The 14,043-nt window shown below is 44.4% G+C and overlaps 1 protein-coding gene across 6 annotated transcripts in view; it reads left to right on the forward strand.

Annotated features, from left to right (window-relative positions):
- The first annotated feature begins 974 nt into the window (after positions 1-974).
- unc13a (unc-13 homolog A (C. elegans)) overlaps positions 975-14,043 on the forward strand; it is a 47,264-nt gene continuing 34,195 nt past the window's right edge. For all 6 annotated transcript variants that reach the window (XM_037114307.1, XM_037114309.1, XM_037114310.1 and 3 more), the window contains exons 1-9: positions 975-1,368; positions 7,372-7,401; positions 7,519-7,618; positions 9,678-9,795; positions 10,963-11,086; positions 11,289-11,359; positions 11,601-11,655; positions 12,434-12,463; positions 13,838-14,033. In XM_037114307.1, coding sequence (XP_036970202.1) covers positions 1,347-1,368; positions 7,372-7,401; positions 7,519-7,618; positions 9,678-9,795; positions 10,963-11,086; positions 11,289-11,359; positions 11,601-11,655; positions 12,434-12,463; positions 13,838-14,033 — 746 coding nt within the window. In that variant the 5' untranslated portion in view covers positions 975-1,346. The remainder of the gene's footprint in view (positions 1,369-7,371; positions 7,402-7,518; positions 7,619-9,677; positions 9,796-10,962; positions 11,087-11,288; positions 11,360-11,600; positions 11,656-12,433; positions 12,464-13,837; positions 14,034-14,043) is intronic.

Consider the following 14,043-nt stretch of genomic DNA (forward strand, 5'->3'; position numbering starts at 1 on the left):
CACAGGCCCCTCAATATTTATATGCATTTGCAATTAAGTAAGAAATGAAATGTTTTTACTTGGGCAGTATGCAGCCTCAAACGCAATTAAACACATTAATAAGAGCACATGTGCAAAGATTACCCATGATCAAAATAACAAAGCCAGTTGATCTCAAAGACAGGCACACTGTTAAAACTCAACAAAGTTAAAACACATCTCAGACTATACACACAAGAGTATATCATTTTCCATACAGGGACCCTGTTAAAGAAGAACAAGCTTAAATTTCATTACCCAAACATTTTAATTTTCAGTCATTATCTACTCACTCTTATACTGATGGAGAAGTCTGGTGACGTTTTTTAGTACACAAACATTTCTGGGGCTTCACAGCAACACAGCGTTGCAGCTTTCTCCTGACATTCTTCACACCCTTTTAAAGCCAAAATCTTCACTCTGCATGTTATGTGTCTGTTGTTGTAGTTGTTGTTTTTACATCTTTAAACAGGTCCCTATCTACCTCAGTTGTTTAGGAGAGTGCTGCAGCGCTGTTTTGCTGTGAAGCTCCCGAAAAGTTTTGTGGACTGCAAATACTTCACCTGACTTTCCATCAGCCTGGGGGTGAGTATAATATCCGGATCTGTCATTTTTGGGTGAACCTATCCTTTAAAAACATCACCTGTCAGATGAGATTCTGTTAAAGCTGCACAGTGTGATGGTATTATAACTGACACTCCTGCTGCCACTGACTCGCTGCTCTGTTATTACCCAGAACTCCTCTGAAGTCGCTTCCCCAGAAGATGGGCAAAAATAATTGCCCACCATATTCTTCAGAGGTAAAGCCTCCATTTTGTTATATTATCTCAGGACACCGAAAAGTGGTGATCTCCTCAGACATTTTCGAGTGTTTAAAATCTGGAGGGAGAGGCTACAGGTCAGGTGTTTGACAGTCCCCCCCACCCCCACCCCCACCCCACCGCCGCTCTGACGTCACTGCCAGGAGCTGTCCACAGCAGCGGTGGTGCTGAAGCTGAACAAGATGGCTGTGCGTCGGGGAGCGGAGAGCTGAGAGTAGAGGGAGGGGGTCGACAAGAGGGCTCGAATTCAGACGGACAGGCCACCGTAAAGACGAGAGAGGATCGGCGCTCACCCTCCGAGTGGGAAGATTTGCTGTTTCCGTGAAAGCGCAGCGAGCTCCTGCCAGGCCCCGTCCCCGCCGGGCGACGGCAGAATCTCCATCTCCAGCCCCGACAGTTCATTCCCAGGGTGTATTACCCGTTATCCGTCGCACAGATTGGCTCAATTACGGACGCTGGTGAAGAAACTGGACCCTGGACGACAGAAAGAAAAGGCGCATATAAGAAATGTCATTGCTGTGTGTTGGAGGTAAGAGGAAAAACTCCCAGTTCGCGTCTTGGCACGACTTGCTGCCAATTTCCTCAGCCGGCTGTAGTGCGAGCGGCTTCAGCAGCTTTTGCAGCTTTTTAGGAATTTACCTGTGGAGATATCGATCCGTACATCAGTGTTTTGGGTACAGCCATCTTGCACAGTAATGTTGACATTTGCCAAAGGGCAGTTTGATGCAAACTCAATTAATAAGGCGAATACTTGACACCACCTTTTGCACGTTTCTGGTTTGAATTCTTTTTTTTTTTTGTTTCTTTTTTTTTATGTGATTCACCTTAAAACATTTCTCTCCGACAGTCTCGCTCGACCGCTTAGGTTCATTTCACAAATTCCTGGCATCGCTACAACCGGATCGATTCATGGAGTAGGTGTATGCGTTCTGGCAGCCGCTGTCAAACATAGTAAAACAAGATGTAATCCACTCTCAGTTTGTGCCCGTGTGACAGAAGCGGTGGGTGTTTTTATCTATTTATTTTTTTTCCACGTTTCATATCAAAGAGCCGATAGCATTTCTGATAAGAAATCATCTGCCGGTGCCGACATTTCGTCTCAGTTTTCATGCGTAATTGCGCGGAGCCAAGGAGGAGAAAAAAAAAGGCGTGTACAGTAGCCTGCGGGTGTCTTTACAGTAGGGTTCCTTCTTGAAGCGACGCGATTGGGTGCAGCAGTCTTTCATCTACATGCCTCCTATTGATTGAGCTTCTATAATGACAACCACAAGATGTTCTCTCTCTCTCTCTCTCTCTCTCTCTCTCTCTCTCTCTCTCTCTGAATAATTCAAGATTCATCATTTGTGTCCAAATTGTTTTTCTACTGTATGAACAGGCCCTACTCATCACACTGCACTGTGTGTCTAAGGCGTGTGTTGTTTTTCTGCAAAGCCTATGATGTGAAACAAGTAGAAAGTTTCCCTACATAGGTGGTTGTATGTAAGATGTGGAGATATGTTGGTTTCGGGTGATCGAGTTGGAGTTTTGGGCTCCAAGATAGGAGCGAAAAGACTGAAGACTTCCCTTTATTAAGACTGCATTTCTTCGAATTAATCAAATCTGGGTCCTCTGCTGTCAGACCTGATTTTAATTGAATTGCGTAACTGTCTAAGGGGAAACCGGCTGGGTGGATTGTGCGGATGTCTTGGGAGGGAAAGTGCCGTTATCCTGTGGATCTCCTGTAACCTTCTCCGTAGCCTCTGGTCAGTCCCAGACTTTTGGCACCAAAAGTTAAAGCACAGTTCAACACACGCTGATCCGGTCATTTATCCCTGTCCTTGGAATTGTGCTTAAAGTTTCTCTTAACTTCCTCAGGAGATCAGTCATCAGCACCTTCAAACACCATCAAAACCACACAGACTTTTGAATAGACAGTAATCTGCTGCTCTCTAAAATCCTCTGTGAATTGCTGTGAGTTTCCCCGCCTTGTGACAGTTAGTAACAGCTTCCGAATAACGCCCTCAAATTCAGAACACTATTGCCCCGTGCACTGGGAGGCCTGTGAACCAGTCTGCGTTTATTTACTACTCACTGGACACTCGAGACTGGTGTCGCCTGATTTATCGTGGAGCACTGCGGAAAAGGATGGAAAGGTGATTCCCCTCAAGCTTCTTCTTCAGAGATCCTGGACCCGGCCTGTAGTGTTTGCAGAGAGGCTGCCGTACTGTTGACACCAGTGCTCGAGCTGATTGCACAGATGTCAGGAATGAGATTCAGGCTCATTGGTGGTCCCCTTTATGCCCCGAAGCTTTGTTGGCATAGCAACCCCAATGGTAATTCAGGTCTCTGCTGGCATTCTTTTTTTCATCAGTTTCTACACACGGCATCATAGACCTGCAGCTAGGTTTATATTGATATTATATTTCTTTCCGGCGGCTCTGAGAAGAATGAGGAAATGAGCCCCGCGGTGGCATGAGTCGGGGCGATAAACATTGTGGCGATGCCAGACGTGTGCATGGTCTGCTTCCTCGTCTCGTGATGAAAGCTTGTGCCACAGAAGCTGCACAAGCATGTTCAGACCTGGCAACCAGCCTCTCCCTGTCACCCCACCTGTAGCGAGACGCCAGTTCACACATAACTTTAGAACAGAGTTAGTCATGAGAGACATCCTCATTAGTCTCACCTTCTTTCACCGCAGCACCATCCAAACATCTGTTTAAGAGTATTTACATACAGCGTGTGTTCAGATCGTTATGGAGGATTTTCTGCAGAAAGTCCAGCATTAAGTTTTGAATGAAATTCAGCACCAAGCTGTCCTTGGCTGGTTCTGTGTCTTATTACCATTTCAAACACACTGCTGCGTTGTTGTCATAATGACTGTTGGTAACTGGGAGTCTGGAAATAATTAGGAGCAAAGATCAGTTGTGTTTTAATGGAAATATATACAGTACAGTGGATAATGTAGCATTCATATCATGTCCTTAATGAATCCAAGGCTGCATATTCTGTAGAAGCGCTGTCATGTAACCTTGGAATGCAGTATGTACTTTATATTTTGTACTCACATTTTCAGTTTCCATGATTTATCGCCACCAAGGAGGTGATGTTTGTTTGTTGGTTAGTTGGTTGGTTGGTTTGTAAACAGGGTTATACAAAAACTACTGAACATGTTTTCATGAAACTTTGATGGAGGATGTGTTGAGGTGGCCGGCATCTAAAAGTTGATATGGATTCTCGATCTAGTGAGCTTAAATTATGGCTCGACAGTTTCAAATTTAGAGTGATACAGGGGTGCAGAGGTTGTTCTTGTAATTAGCTTGATTGAGTTGAGGAGGACTGTTGGCTGAGGTATGCTCTCTACAGAGTGCGATTCTAGTTTTTTCAGCTAGTCTCGAGATAAACGTGAATTTTCTAACAAAATGTAAAGTGATTGCAGCATGCTGTCGCACGATTTTATTTAAACTTGTAAGAATCTATTGATGATTATTGGTTAAAATCGTGTCAGGGTAATCATGACATGAGATGCTCTGTATTTTCTGCAGTCTGTCTGAACGCATCAGTCATCAGTGACTACCAGTGTGTGACATTCTAATTGCCGTTATCGATGTATTTCCGGAGGCATACTGCAGGTGTGTGACCGATTTTTCTCTGGCAGTGAGTGAGCGACGCTGTAACGACCTCCCAATCTTTGCCTCTTTTTCTCACCTAATTGTGCACTTGAGTCAATTCTCTCCTTTTTTTGTCATAATCTTCAGATTTCTCTTCACTGCATCCCCCCCGACACACACACTGCCTGCAGGTTTATATTTTTGCTCCTGGTGCCGGTGTAATTGCTCTGACTTGTAGGCTCCTTGAAAAAGCTTTTGATTGGAAAACCTCAGAAAATAAAAAGCCCCTTTTAGCTCCTCTACACCGGGGCATGAGTGAGCGTATTTGTCCAATTTTTCTGCAGCACAGAAGGAGAAAATGAGATTCTGTAATTGCTGTGGCAGGTACTTTCTGTTGAGGGTTTGCAGAAAATATATCACACTCCTTTTTTTTTTTTCTCCACCTACTCCTCTTCACTCCTTCCCCCTGTGCTTTAACTGCAGTGATGGTGATTTAGTCTTATGCCTGTGAGCTGTAAGCAGCACCCCCCCTCCCCTCCCCTCCCCTCCCCTCCCCTCCCCTCCCCTCCCTACCATCCCCACCACTCGCACACACCCCCTTTCCGGCACCCCCCACCCCTGTCACACTGAAGTGGTTATTTTTAGTGTTGGGGATGCAGCGCGCTCTGCCCGCATCCGGCTGCACAGAGAGATTAATGGAGCACGAGAGAAAGAGATAGAAAAGGGAGCGCACGTGCATACTCGCCACATGGCAGGGGGAGCTTGTAGGAGCGAGCGATGGAGTGAGAGGGGAAGAGCGAGAGAGAGGCGATGACTGGCGGATGCTGTGGAGAGGAGAGTGTATGACAGGGAGTGTTGGCAAGGGTGCAGCCAAGGTGCATCTGTCATCTACTGTTTATTTAATGTTTTAAAAAATTACTCATTTGGACGCCTCTTTGTCAGATGAATATTCAGTGCTTCCTGGGAAAAGCACCCTCCTCACACACCCCCAGGCGGCACTGCCATGTCAGCAGCTAAATCATCAGAAAAGGGTTTTTTGTTTTGTTTTTTTACTTTGAAGTTGGCTAAGAAGCTCCACCAGACCGCTCACCCGGGCACCTGCCTCATGAATCAGAGAGATGTTTAAGTGATAAGTGTGTGTGATTAGTGTTATCCAAGGGGCAAGGGTTCGCTGAGGTGGCGCTATTCTTGGAAGCCAATTTGTCCACATTGATTATCATGCTAGCGCCGCTGTCACTAAGAAAAATGACACTGAATGAATGTGTTTCTTTGTCATCATCGCTTCTGCCACCCTGGTGAGGCTTGATCTGCTAACAGGGAGTGTTTGTTTGTTTAGTTCTGTCTGTATCAGAGTGTTGGACTGTGGGTCACCTCATTATAAATGTAAACATGCGCTGGGAATTTGTTGTTGCGGTCCAATTAGATTTCTAAATTATTCCTTGTATGTCTTTCCTAACATGTAACATCAGTGAAAAGATGCAATCAGCAGGGATTAAAAAAAAAAAAATACAGAGCTCTGAATATTAATACCTCACGCTGAACATGGGGATGCTGGGCATCAGCAGGGCGCCTGATTGAATGAATAATGAATAGGCTTCTGACGTCACTGGTTTTAAAAGTCAGTCTGGTACTTTCAGAGGTCCCTGCGTGTAGAAGCTGGCCCTGGCAACTCAGTGGAGCCTCGTCTATTGTGTGAGACCAAAAAGCAGCGCTGCTTGGCCTTTTATCCAGCACCCCTTGTCGTCCACCACTCAGGAATACATAGGAATACATCGGTCGGAGATGACGAGGCATGTGGCTGCTCTCCTCCGTGGAGTCACCTTTTACTCTCACCCGCAGAAACTGTCCTTCTGGCCCGGTGACTCAGAGATCATGACATCTCCTGCTGTACGGACGCAGTCTTTCATATTGAGATTGTGTCTTTCAGGCCAAAGAGGACAGAGGAGTTCCAGGCTGAGAAGAGCAAGACCCCCCCCCCTCACTCTCTGAAATGCCAGGCTCCTGCCAATCACCAGCCAACCATACTGTCATGCACATGAGCTACAGGCAGAGGCTCGGGGATGGTTTGCTCTCATTACAGCTACAAAGTCTTTTTTTTATGAGTACTTGTAGCAGTAGAAAAAAAAAATCTGTAATTTTACTTAAAGTGGAAATAGATGACTGTTTGATTTTCCCCTTACCTCAAGCGTTTCCCTGTGGTATTTGGCACCGCTGTTGCAAAGACAACATTAGCAGCCTGGCTACTGACCTGATCTCTGCACTATGAAAAGGCTTAAGTGAAAGACGAGTCAAACAACCGGTTAACAGGTTTTGTTACGGTTTGGAACCATCTCATGTCCCAGTGGTGAGTGGGAACTCATGTATACAAGAGAGCAGAGTGGATGTCCGTCTGTTCGCTTGTTTGATGTGGGTTTCTATCACTCTCCCTCTTCAGCTTCTTTGCCTTCTCCATCAGCGAGGTTTGCAGTTTATGTAGCGACCAGGGAAAACAACGCCTCTTCCTGTTTGGGTGAGGCGATGGCCAGATGCACTTTCCTTTGTGCCATTATGCGGCCGTAACTTTACCAGGAAAAATCCAGCCCAGAGGCAGACCGACTGGCATGGTGAATGGCACCACTGGCAAGGTTTATAGGGAATAAAAATCTATACGCTGGTTTTGTAATTTTTTTTGTAGCCATTACAGTGTGCACACCGTATTCACTTCAGAATGGTGCATTAAAGCAAAAGACTATTATCAAACAGCTCAAGTGTTAAGTGTTGAATTTTGGTGAATTTTAAATCATCGTCGTTACAGAGTAAAAACAACAGACACATGAAAAACTCTGAGTTAACTATATAAGAGGCAGAGACAGGAAAAGAAACACCTCTGTGGATTTACTGAATGTTATATTTGCATGTTTAGAAATGTTACTAATGTCTTGTTCGTTTTCCCAATTTGTTTGCAGTGAAGAAAGGCAAGCTCGATGGACCCCAAGGTGAGGATATCATCCATTTATTACTTATTATTCTGCTGAATCGGGCTGTTTGATATAAACAGACACACACACACACGGTGGCATGACTAATGGGGTTTGCTTTTTCACTTTTTGCAGAGAAATTTAACACATACGTGACCCTGAAGGTGCAGAATGTTAAGAGCACAACCATCGCTGTGCGAGGCAGTCAGCCATGCTGGGAGCAGGACTTCATGTTGTGAGTGCTTCTTGTCCTCTCTCACGTCTTCTGCCCCTTTTAGCCCACCGTGTCTTTTAGCTCCTCTCTTGTTCCGTATATATTTTGTTCTTCTTCTTCTGTATATCTGCCTGTACGATGTTGCATAATTGAATATTTGCAGTATAATTCTGACTCGCAATTTCTTTTCGTACCTACTTGTCTTCCTTCTCAGTCACGTTTTCTTCTCAATTTCACACAGTTGCCAGGTTGGCAGAGCATCACTGCCTGTTGCGTGTGTCCCATTGAAGTCAGGCAGGTGGCATAAAAAATGCTCGCAGGCAAACAACTGTACACGCAGAGGTAGATTTAAAATTTAGGTTGTCGAGAAAGGAGCCATTAGATTAATCAAGCGTGTCAGTTAAGCCATGAGTTTGGACTTGAAGGCATTAAATCTGATACGTTGCCTCAAGTAATATATTTTAAGTCAGTGTCAGTTGGACACCCCTAGCATAACACACCCATGTTTAAAAATGAACTGTTGGCACCAGAGCAATCTTGCACCACGCCAGTGCTGAGCCATCCCCGGAGAAAGGTTTGGCTGTACCCTTCATCATTCTGCAGGGGAAAGGAAACGTGACTTGTTTCTGGCTTGTTTGTATTTCTTTAAACCAATCACAACAGTTCTTGGCTGTGCAAAGCCCAGGATGCAGCAACAGTGCCCCTGTGAAATAGTGTCTGGGGGGACTTGCTATCTCCACACGATATCTCTAGTTCTGCTGCATCGAATTGGATCATGTGGTAAAAACTGTCAAAGAGTGAAAGTGTTAACAATTTGACTTTCATGCAAGAAAGGTGTGACGTGTGGTCGTATTTTTAGTTTGATATAGTTCAAAACGTATGAGTCTACATCTAGTGTAAATCAGGATTCCCATGGATCCTTGAGATCACTGGAAGTTTGTGAATTTGGGGATACAGATTTAATCATTTCATTTTTTTTGAGTAGTCATAAATAGATAGGAATAGAGAATTTGTGCAAGAAATACAGCTCAGGCTCTTTTAATATTTGTTGTCTGTGAGCCTCTGCTTCCATGTGCCAGCTCCCATTAAACAAAACTAATTGCTGTAACAGTATTTAACCTTCATTCTTTGAACATGTGTTGGGTGTTTTGATATTCGGGATTTGGGCCTGGAAAGTGAAAAAGTCCTTAAATGTGATGTTTAAGAAGGAGTAGATACTGTTAATTCACACAAACAGAGACGTCACCTCGGGGGCTCCAGTCTTCAGTACGCAGATGTGCACCGCAGGGCAGCGGGGTCAGCTGTGACATTTATACCAGGAGTTATTTTTGCCTCATTCCTCTCTGTCTCGCTCCCTTTGAAGAGCGAGGGGATGATATAACACCTGTGATGTTTGAGCCGCTGCAGCAGGGTTCACACACCCAGTGCAGAGGGTCTCTCCAGGGTTCATTGCACCTCTGCCCCTTCTTTTCCCCCTTTTGTGAAGCGACAACACCATTCAGCCATTTGCCAAATGAATTCTTTGCCTCCTAAGGAAACAGAAAGATGCATTTTCATATCAAAGCGCTGACTATTATTAGCTTTCTGTCAAGACAGCCAGTGGGCTTGAGAAGAGGCGCTATTGGACAATAAGAGATGCACAGTGAGCTGATAATCTGCCAGTCAGATTTGTAATCACTTTACAAATCATTTCCAGACCTTAGGTGCATGGACTGTATACGGATGTTGTTTGATGGAAAAAAGTGACTCACAGAGTTCACTTTTGTTTGTCATACAGAGGGGATATAGATAGCCTCTGCCTGCGCTCTCTCCATATCATTGACAATCACCTGCTCTTTCCATCTTCGTGCCGAATGACTCATTTCCCTCAGCAGATTGAATCACGGTGCATATCCATCACCAGATTTGAGTGAAGCTCCTGATGGCATAGACTGTATTTCTGTTGAAGCCTCTCTGTGCAGTGAGGTGTCTGTATACAGCCCTGTCTCTCAGCTCTGCATTATCTTACTCCCTTTCCCCTGCTTTTTCCTAACCCGTTTCTCTTGCTCTTAATCCGCCTCTTCCTCTTGCTGCCGAGCAGCGAGATAAACCGGCTGGATCTGGGCCTGACGGTGGAGGTGTGGAACAAAGGGCTGATCTGGGACACCATGGTGGGGACCTTATGGATCCCCCTGCGCAACATACGGCAGTCCAACGAGGTACACTCCCTCTCTCACTCCCTCTCTCTGGCTCAGACATCTCCCAGCATAAGGTTTTATCGGCCGCACTTCAAGTGCACGATCAGTCCGGTCAGAGTGATGAATGAATACAATTATTAAAATAACCTAATCACACCTGACTTGTTGTCACATTAAGTGACCTTGATGTAAGACTTGGAGAGTCCTTTGAGCCTCTTTAAATTATTTATTTACGAGCAGCTATGTGCAGATCAACAGTTTTTTATAGTTTATATATGAATTAATTTACAGTGTGTAAGTAGCAATGTGTAATCAAACAGCTAGTGATGCACCGTTGTCGTATTAATGGAGATTATAAGAAGTCACATTGAGAAAATTAAGTTTTGCATCAGTTCATACTGGGAGTTACACTGCTGCTGCTCTGATCAGCTGACAGCCTCTGATTAAATCATGTTTCTGATCATTCATAACACCATTCCCACAGCCCGGCAGTCCATTTAGATATGGCCTCCGCTGCTCGTATCCATCTGACTCCTACACTGCTGCGAGCACCATTTTAGTTTAGAGTCTAACAGGGTTTGGAAGTTAAGGCCAGCAATGCTTAGGGCTCAAGCTTGTACGACCTGCAGGGTTTTTTCTGCTCTGCGCTCACTGTGTTGTTGTGTTATGAGTGTTGTGTTGAACTGGTGTTCTTTACTAAAGTAATATTTAATCCACTATGTATGACAACGTGTTTTGATTTGAAAGTGGTGCAGTCTTAGTAAACAATTTGTTTGTTTGTTTTTTTTGTTTTTTACATCTACGTACTGTTTTGATTTATAATGTAGTCCTGCTTCAAAGTATAAGACATCTACTGATACCTTTGTGAATTACACTCAATAATATATGTCACATTCAGGCTTGTTACTTTTGTGCACAAAGAATGCTTAAATACTGTAAACCACTGAATTGAATGAGATAAAAGGATTGGTGTGAGGGACGTAGGTATTTCCTTGGTATTTTTGATTGTCCCACACAGAATTAATGTTCAGGTGCTGTAACCAGGCACAGTGACGGTCACTGTGATACATCTGAGAGATTTGCTCTTTAGTCAAAGCTAATGATAGCCCGATAATTAGTCTTTCCAGTAAGTAAGTAAATGTCGCAGTCATATTTCTCTGCCCCTCTGTTTCCTCATTCTTTCTCCAGGAGGGTCCAGGCCAGTGGCTGACCCTGGACTCCAACGCGATCATGGCTGAGAACGAGATCTGTGGAACCAAAGACCCGACCTTTCACCGGCTGCTGCTCGACACCCGCTTTGAATTGCCACTAGGTTTGGCCTTTCGTCAGAGTTTTATTTATCCTGCCTTGGGCTTCATACTGTACCTTGTTCATTAGTTGCTACTGCTAGTCCTACAGTGACAACATTTACTGCTTATTTTATTTGCTGCTATGACTGCAGCGCTAACAGTAGAAAGTTCACTCTCAACCAAGGACGCACTCAACATGTCGAGTGTTTGTGTCGTGTTCTGCAGACATTCCAGAGGAGGAGGCCAGATACTGGGCCAAGAAACTTGAACAACTAAACGCCATGAGAGATCAAGATGTAAGATCCACATCGCTCTCTGCACCATCTGCCTTTCCTCATCTATTTATTCCCTTCTCTTTCGTCCTATTGTGTTTCCTCTCCACCTCTTTCTTTATCCTCCGCACTCCCTCTAATTACACTCTGCGGCTGCCAATATGAGCACATTTGCCAAGTCAATATTTCTTCGAAGCGAAGAAGAATTGCTGGATTTTTTTTTTTTTTTTTTTAATAATACGCCTGATTTTTTTTCCCCCCTCAGTATGCCTATCAAGAAGAACAGGAGCGGCCACTTCATGCTCCATCCACGCAGTGCTGTGAGTCCTCCGTCGACCTTCTCCTCCTCTTTTGTCCTTTTCATGCTCCCCCCCCTCCCGCTCCATCACACGGACCCATACTGAGAACAGGGCCAGACAGGATGTAGAAATGAGGCTGATAGATGAGGCAACAGAGGGAGGCCGAGGGATGGAGGGAAGCTGATGTGACGAATCATGCATGCAAGCCTGTCTGAACGCTGGAAATGACTTATAGGTGCGAGATGCATGATGAATGTGAACTGACATAAGCTGGGTTGTCAGACACGGACCGCCCTGCCTGACTGTCTGTCTAGTGATGATGACACAGGGGGGAGCAGGTGGATAAGTGTGTAGGGTGTAAATCTGTGGACAGGATGGGTTGGTTGGTTGGTGGCATGATGCTTGTGTGTGTGTGTGTGTGTGTGTGTGTGTGTGTGTGTGTGTGTGTGTGTGTGTGTGTGTGTGTGTGTGTGTGTGCGCGCACAGAGATGGCAACAGCATGTGTGTGTTTTTTCTGTTCTTCGTTACTTAGCAGCACCAAGGCCAGCAGCATTTGCACAAAAGTTGATTTTGATCTAAGCTAATCTAAAGACCTTCTGCTTTTCTTCACTCTCACATGCACATACACTGATGAGCGCATATATGTATATTTAAATATATATATATATACATCTTAAATGATTATTGCTCAGGGCTGCAAATCTCTGCATGTTTGTTTACCTGGATCTGTAGACTGCTGATGTGTGTAATTTGTGGCCCAAACCTCATTTGTCCCCCCCAACCCTTTATATCCTCGCAGGTAATTGGAGTCTGTGGGGAGATCAGCAAAGTAAGTTTCTTTCAAGCACTTCTGCTAATGACTTGGAGTAACTCTGTATTTATTGTCCATGTCTCACTTAATGTAATGATCTCCTTGTGTAGCTTTTCCCCAGAGACTATTAGCGACTAAGAAAATATAGTTTTTTGCCCGCCACGCTTCCTGTCTGAACTTCGTCTCAGCTCATGTTCCCTTGATGGATTTAAAGTCAAGCGGTTAGAATTAAACTGAGTATAGCTGCAGTAGAACAGACTCTGTGGTGTTTGATCGTTTCTCACTCAAAGCAACAAACTTAGCAAGCAGGTAAGCGGTGTGAAAACTTTTCCTTTGCCCTGAGTCTTGTCTGACAGGCTTCATGTAGGCTGTCTTACCCAGACCCCCAGGAGGTGCGCCAGGCTTTGAAGCCAAGATTTTACGGTGGTCAAACCATTTGATTAACATTTGAAACGTCTAGAAAAACAGTTTGATTAAATAATTGTATTCCCACTCAAGTTAGCTTGGAGCGCATTTTGAAGTTAGTCAGCTCTGTGGCGGCACTAAAGACCTCACAACACAGACGCTATGCGCAAAGATCCAGGCAGTTTTATACCTGGGTGTCGAACTGTTTTGGCTTCATGTGTGACATCTTTCATGGGAATGAATAGGGCCCTGCCTGCGATGTCATTATACATCCATGTTCCTTGTTGCTGAAGGTTGTTGGGTGTGTATGCTACCTGAAAAAAATACCTGCAGGTATTACTTGGTGCTCAAATAAGGTTGTGTTGACTATGCGCAGATGTTATAATACAGTTTATATTTAGTTGTAGTAATAGTTAGTTGTTAAAAAATATGACTGATGTATCTGGTATCTATAAAGGAATGTGGTAAAAAAAGATTGAAAGTGATTTAAAGTGAGGTTACAATACAGAGGTTTACATAGCATTTCCATTTTTTTGATATCCTACCATTGTTTTGGAAAATGTGACAAAAATAAGAATAATTTTGCTTTACACTCACTCGATTTTGAATGTTTGAAACTTACATCCTTTGTTTTCCAGCGATGGTAAAGTGGTTGAAAATCAGTGTAGCATTTGCTAAATGATTCACATTCTGCCTGGTTTTACGCAGGTTGTCCCGAAATCAAAACTTTATCGGTTAAAACATTAAAACCATCTCAATTATTTTAAGATACACATACAGCACTGATGTTGAGGTGACATTTCTCCACTTTGCTGCAGTGAAATGTAACCAAATGTGTACCTGTGATAGAGTAAGGAAGAAGATGCAAAGACAATGATGAGCAAACCTATGAAGGAATCGATTTGACGTAAGGTCAAAGGTCACAATTCTGACCGAACGTCTCGCCTTATCACTTTGTCCCGTCTCCCGCTGTGACTGTGGGAACAGACGAGGACCCGGACAGCGCCGTGGACGACAGGGACAGCGACTACCGCAGCGAGACCAGTAACAGTATCCCGCCTCCCTTCTACACCACCTCCCAGCCCAATGCTTCAATGCACCAATATCCCATGAGGCAACAGCAATACAGACACTCCTACACCGACGACATACATGAGCTGGACTACGACCACAGAGCCATGAGGTAACGAGCA

This window comes from Acanthopagrus latus, chromosome 11, assembly GCF_904848185.1.
Source record: "Acanthopagrus latus isolate v.2019 chromosome 11, fAcaLat1.1, whole genome shotgun sequence".
NCBI classification, from domain to species: Eukaryota; Metazoa; Chordata; class Actinopteri; order Spariformes; family Sparidae; genus Acanthopagrus; species Acanthopagrus latus.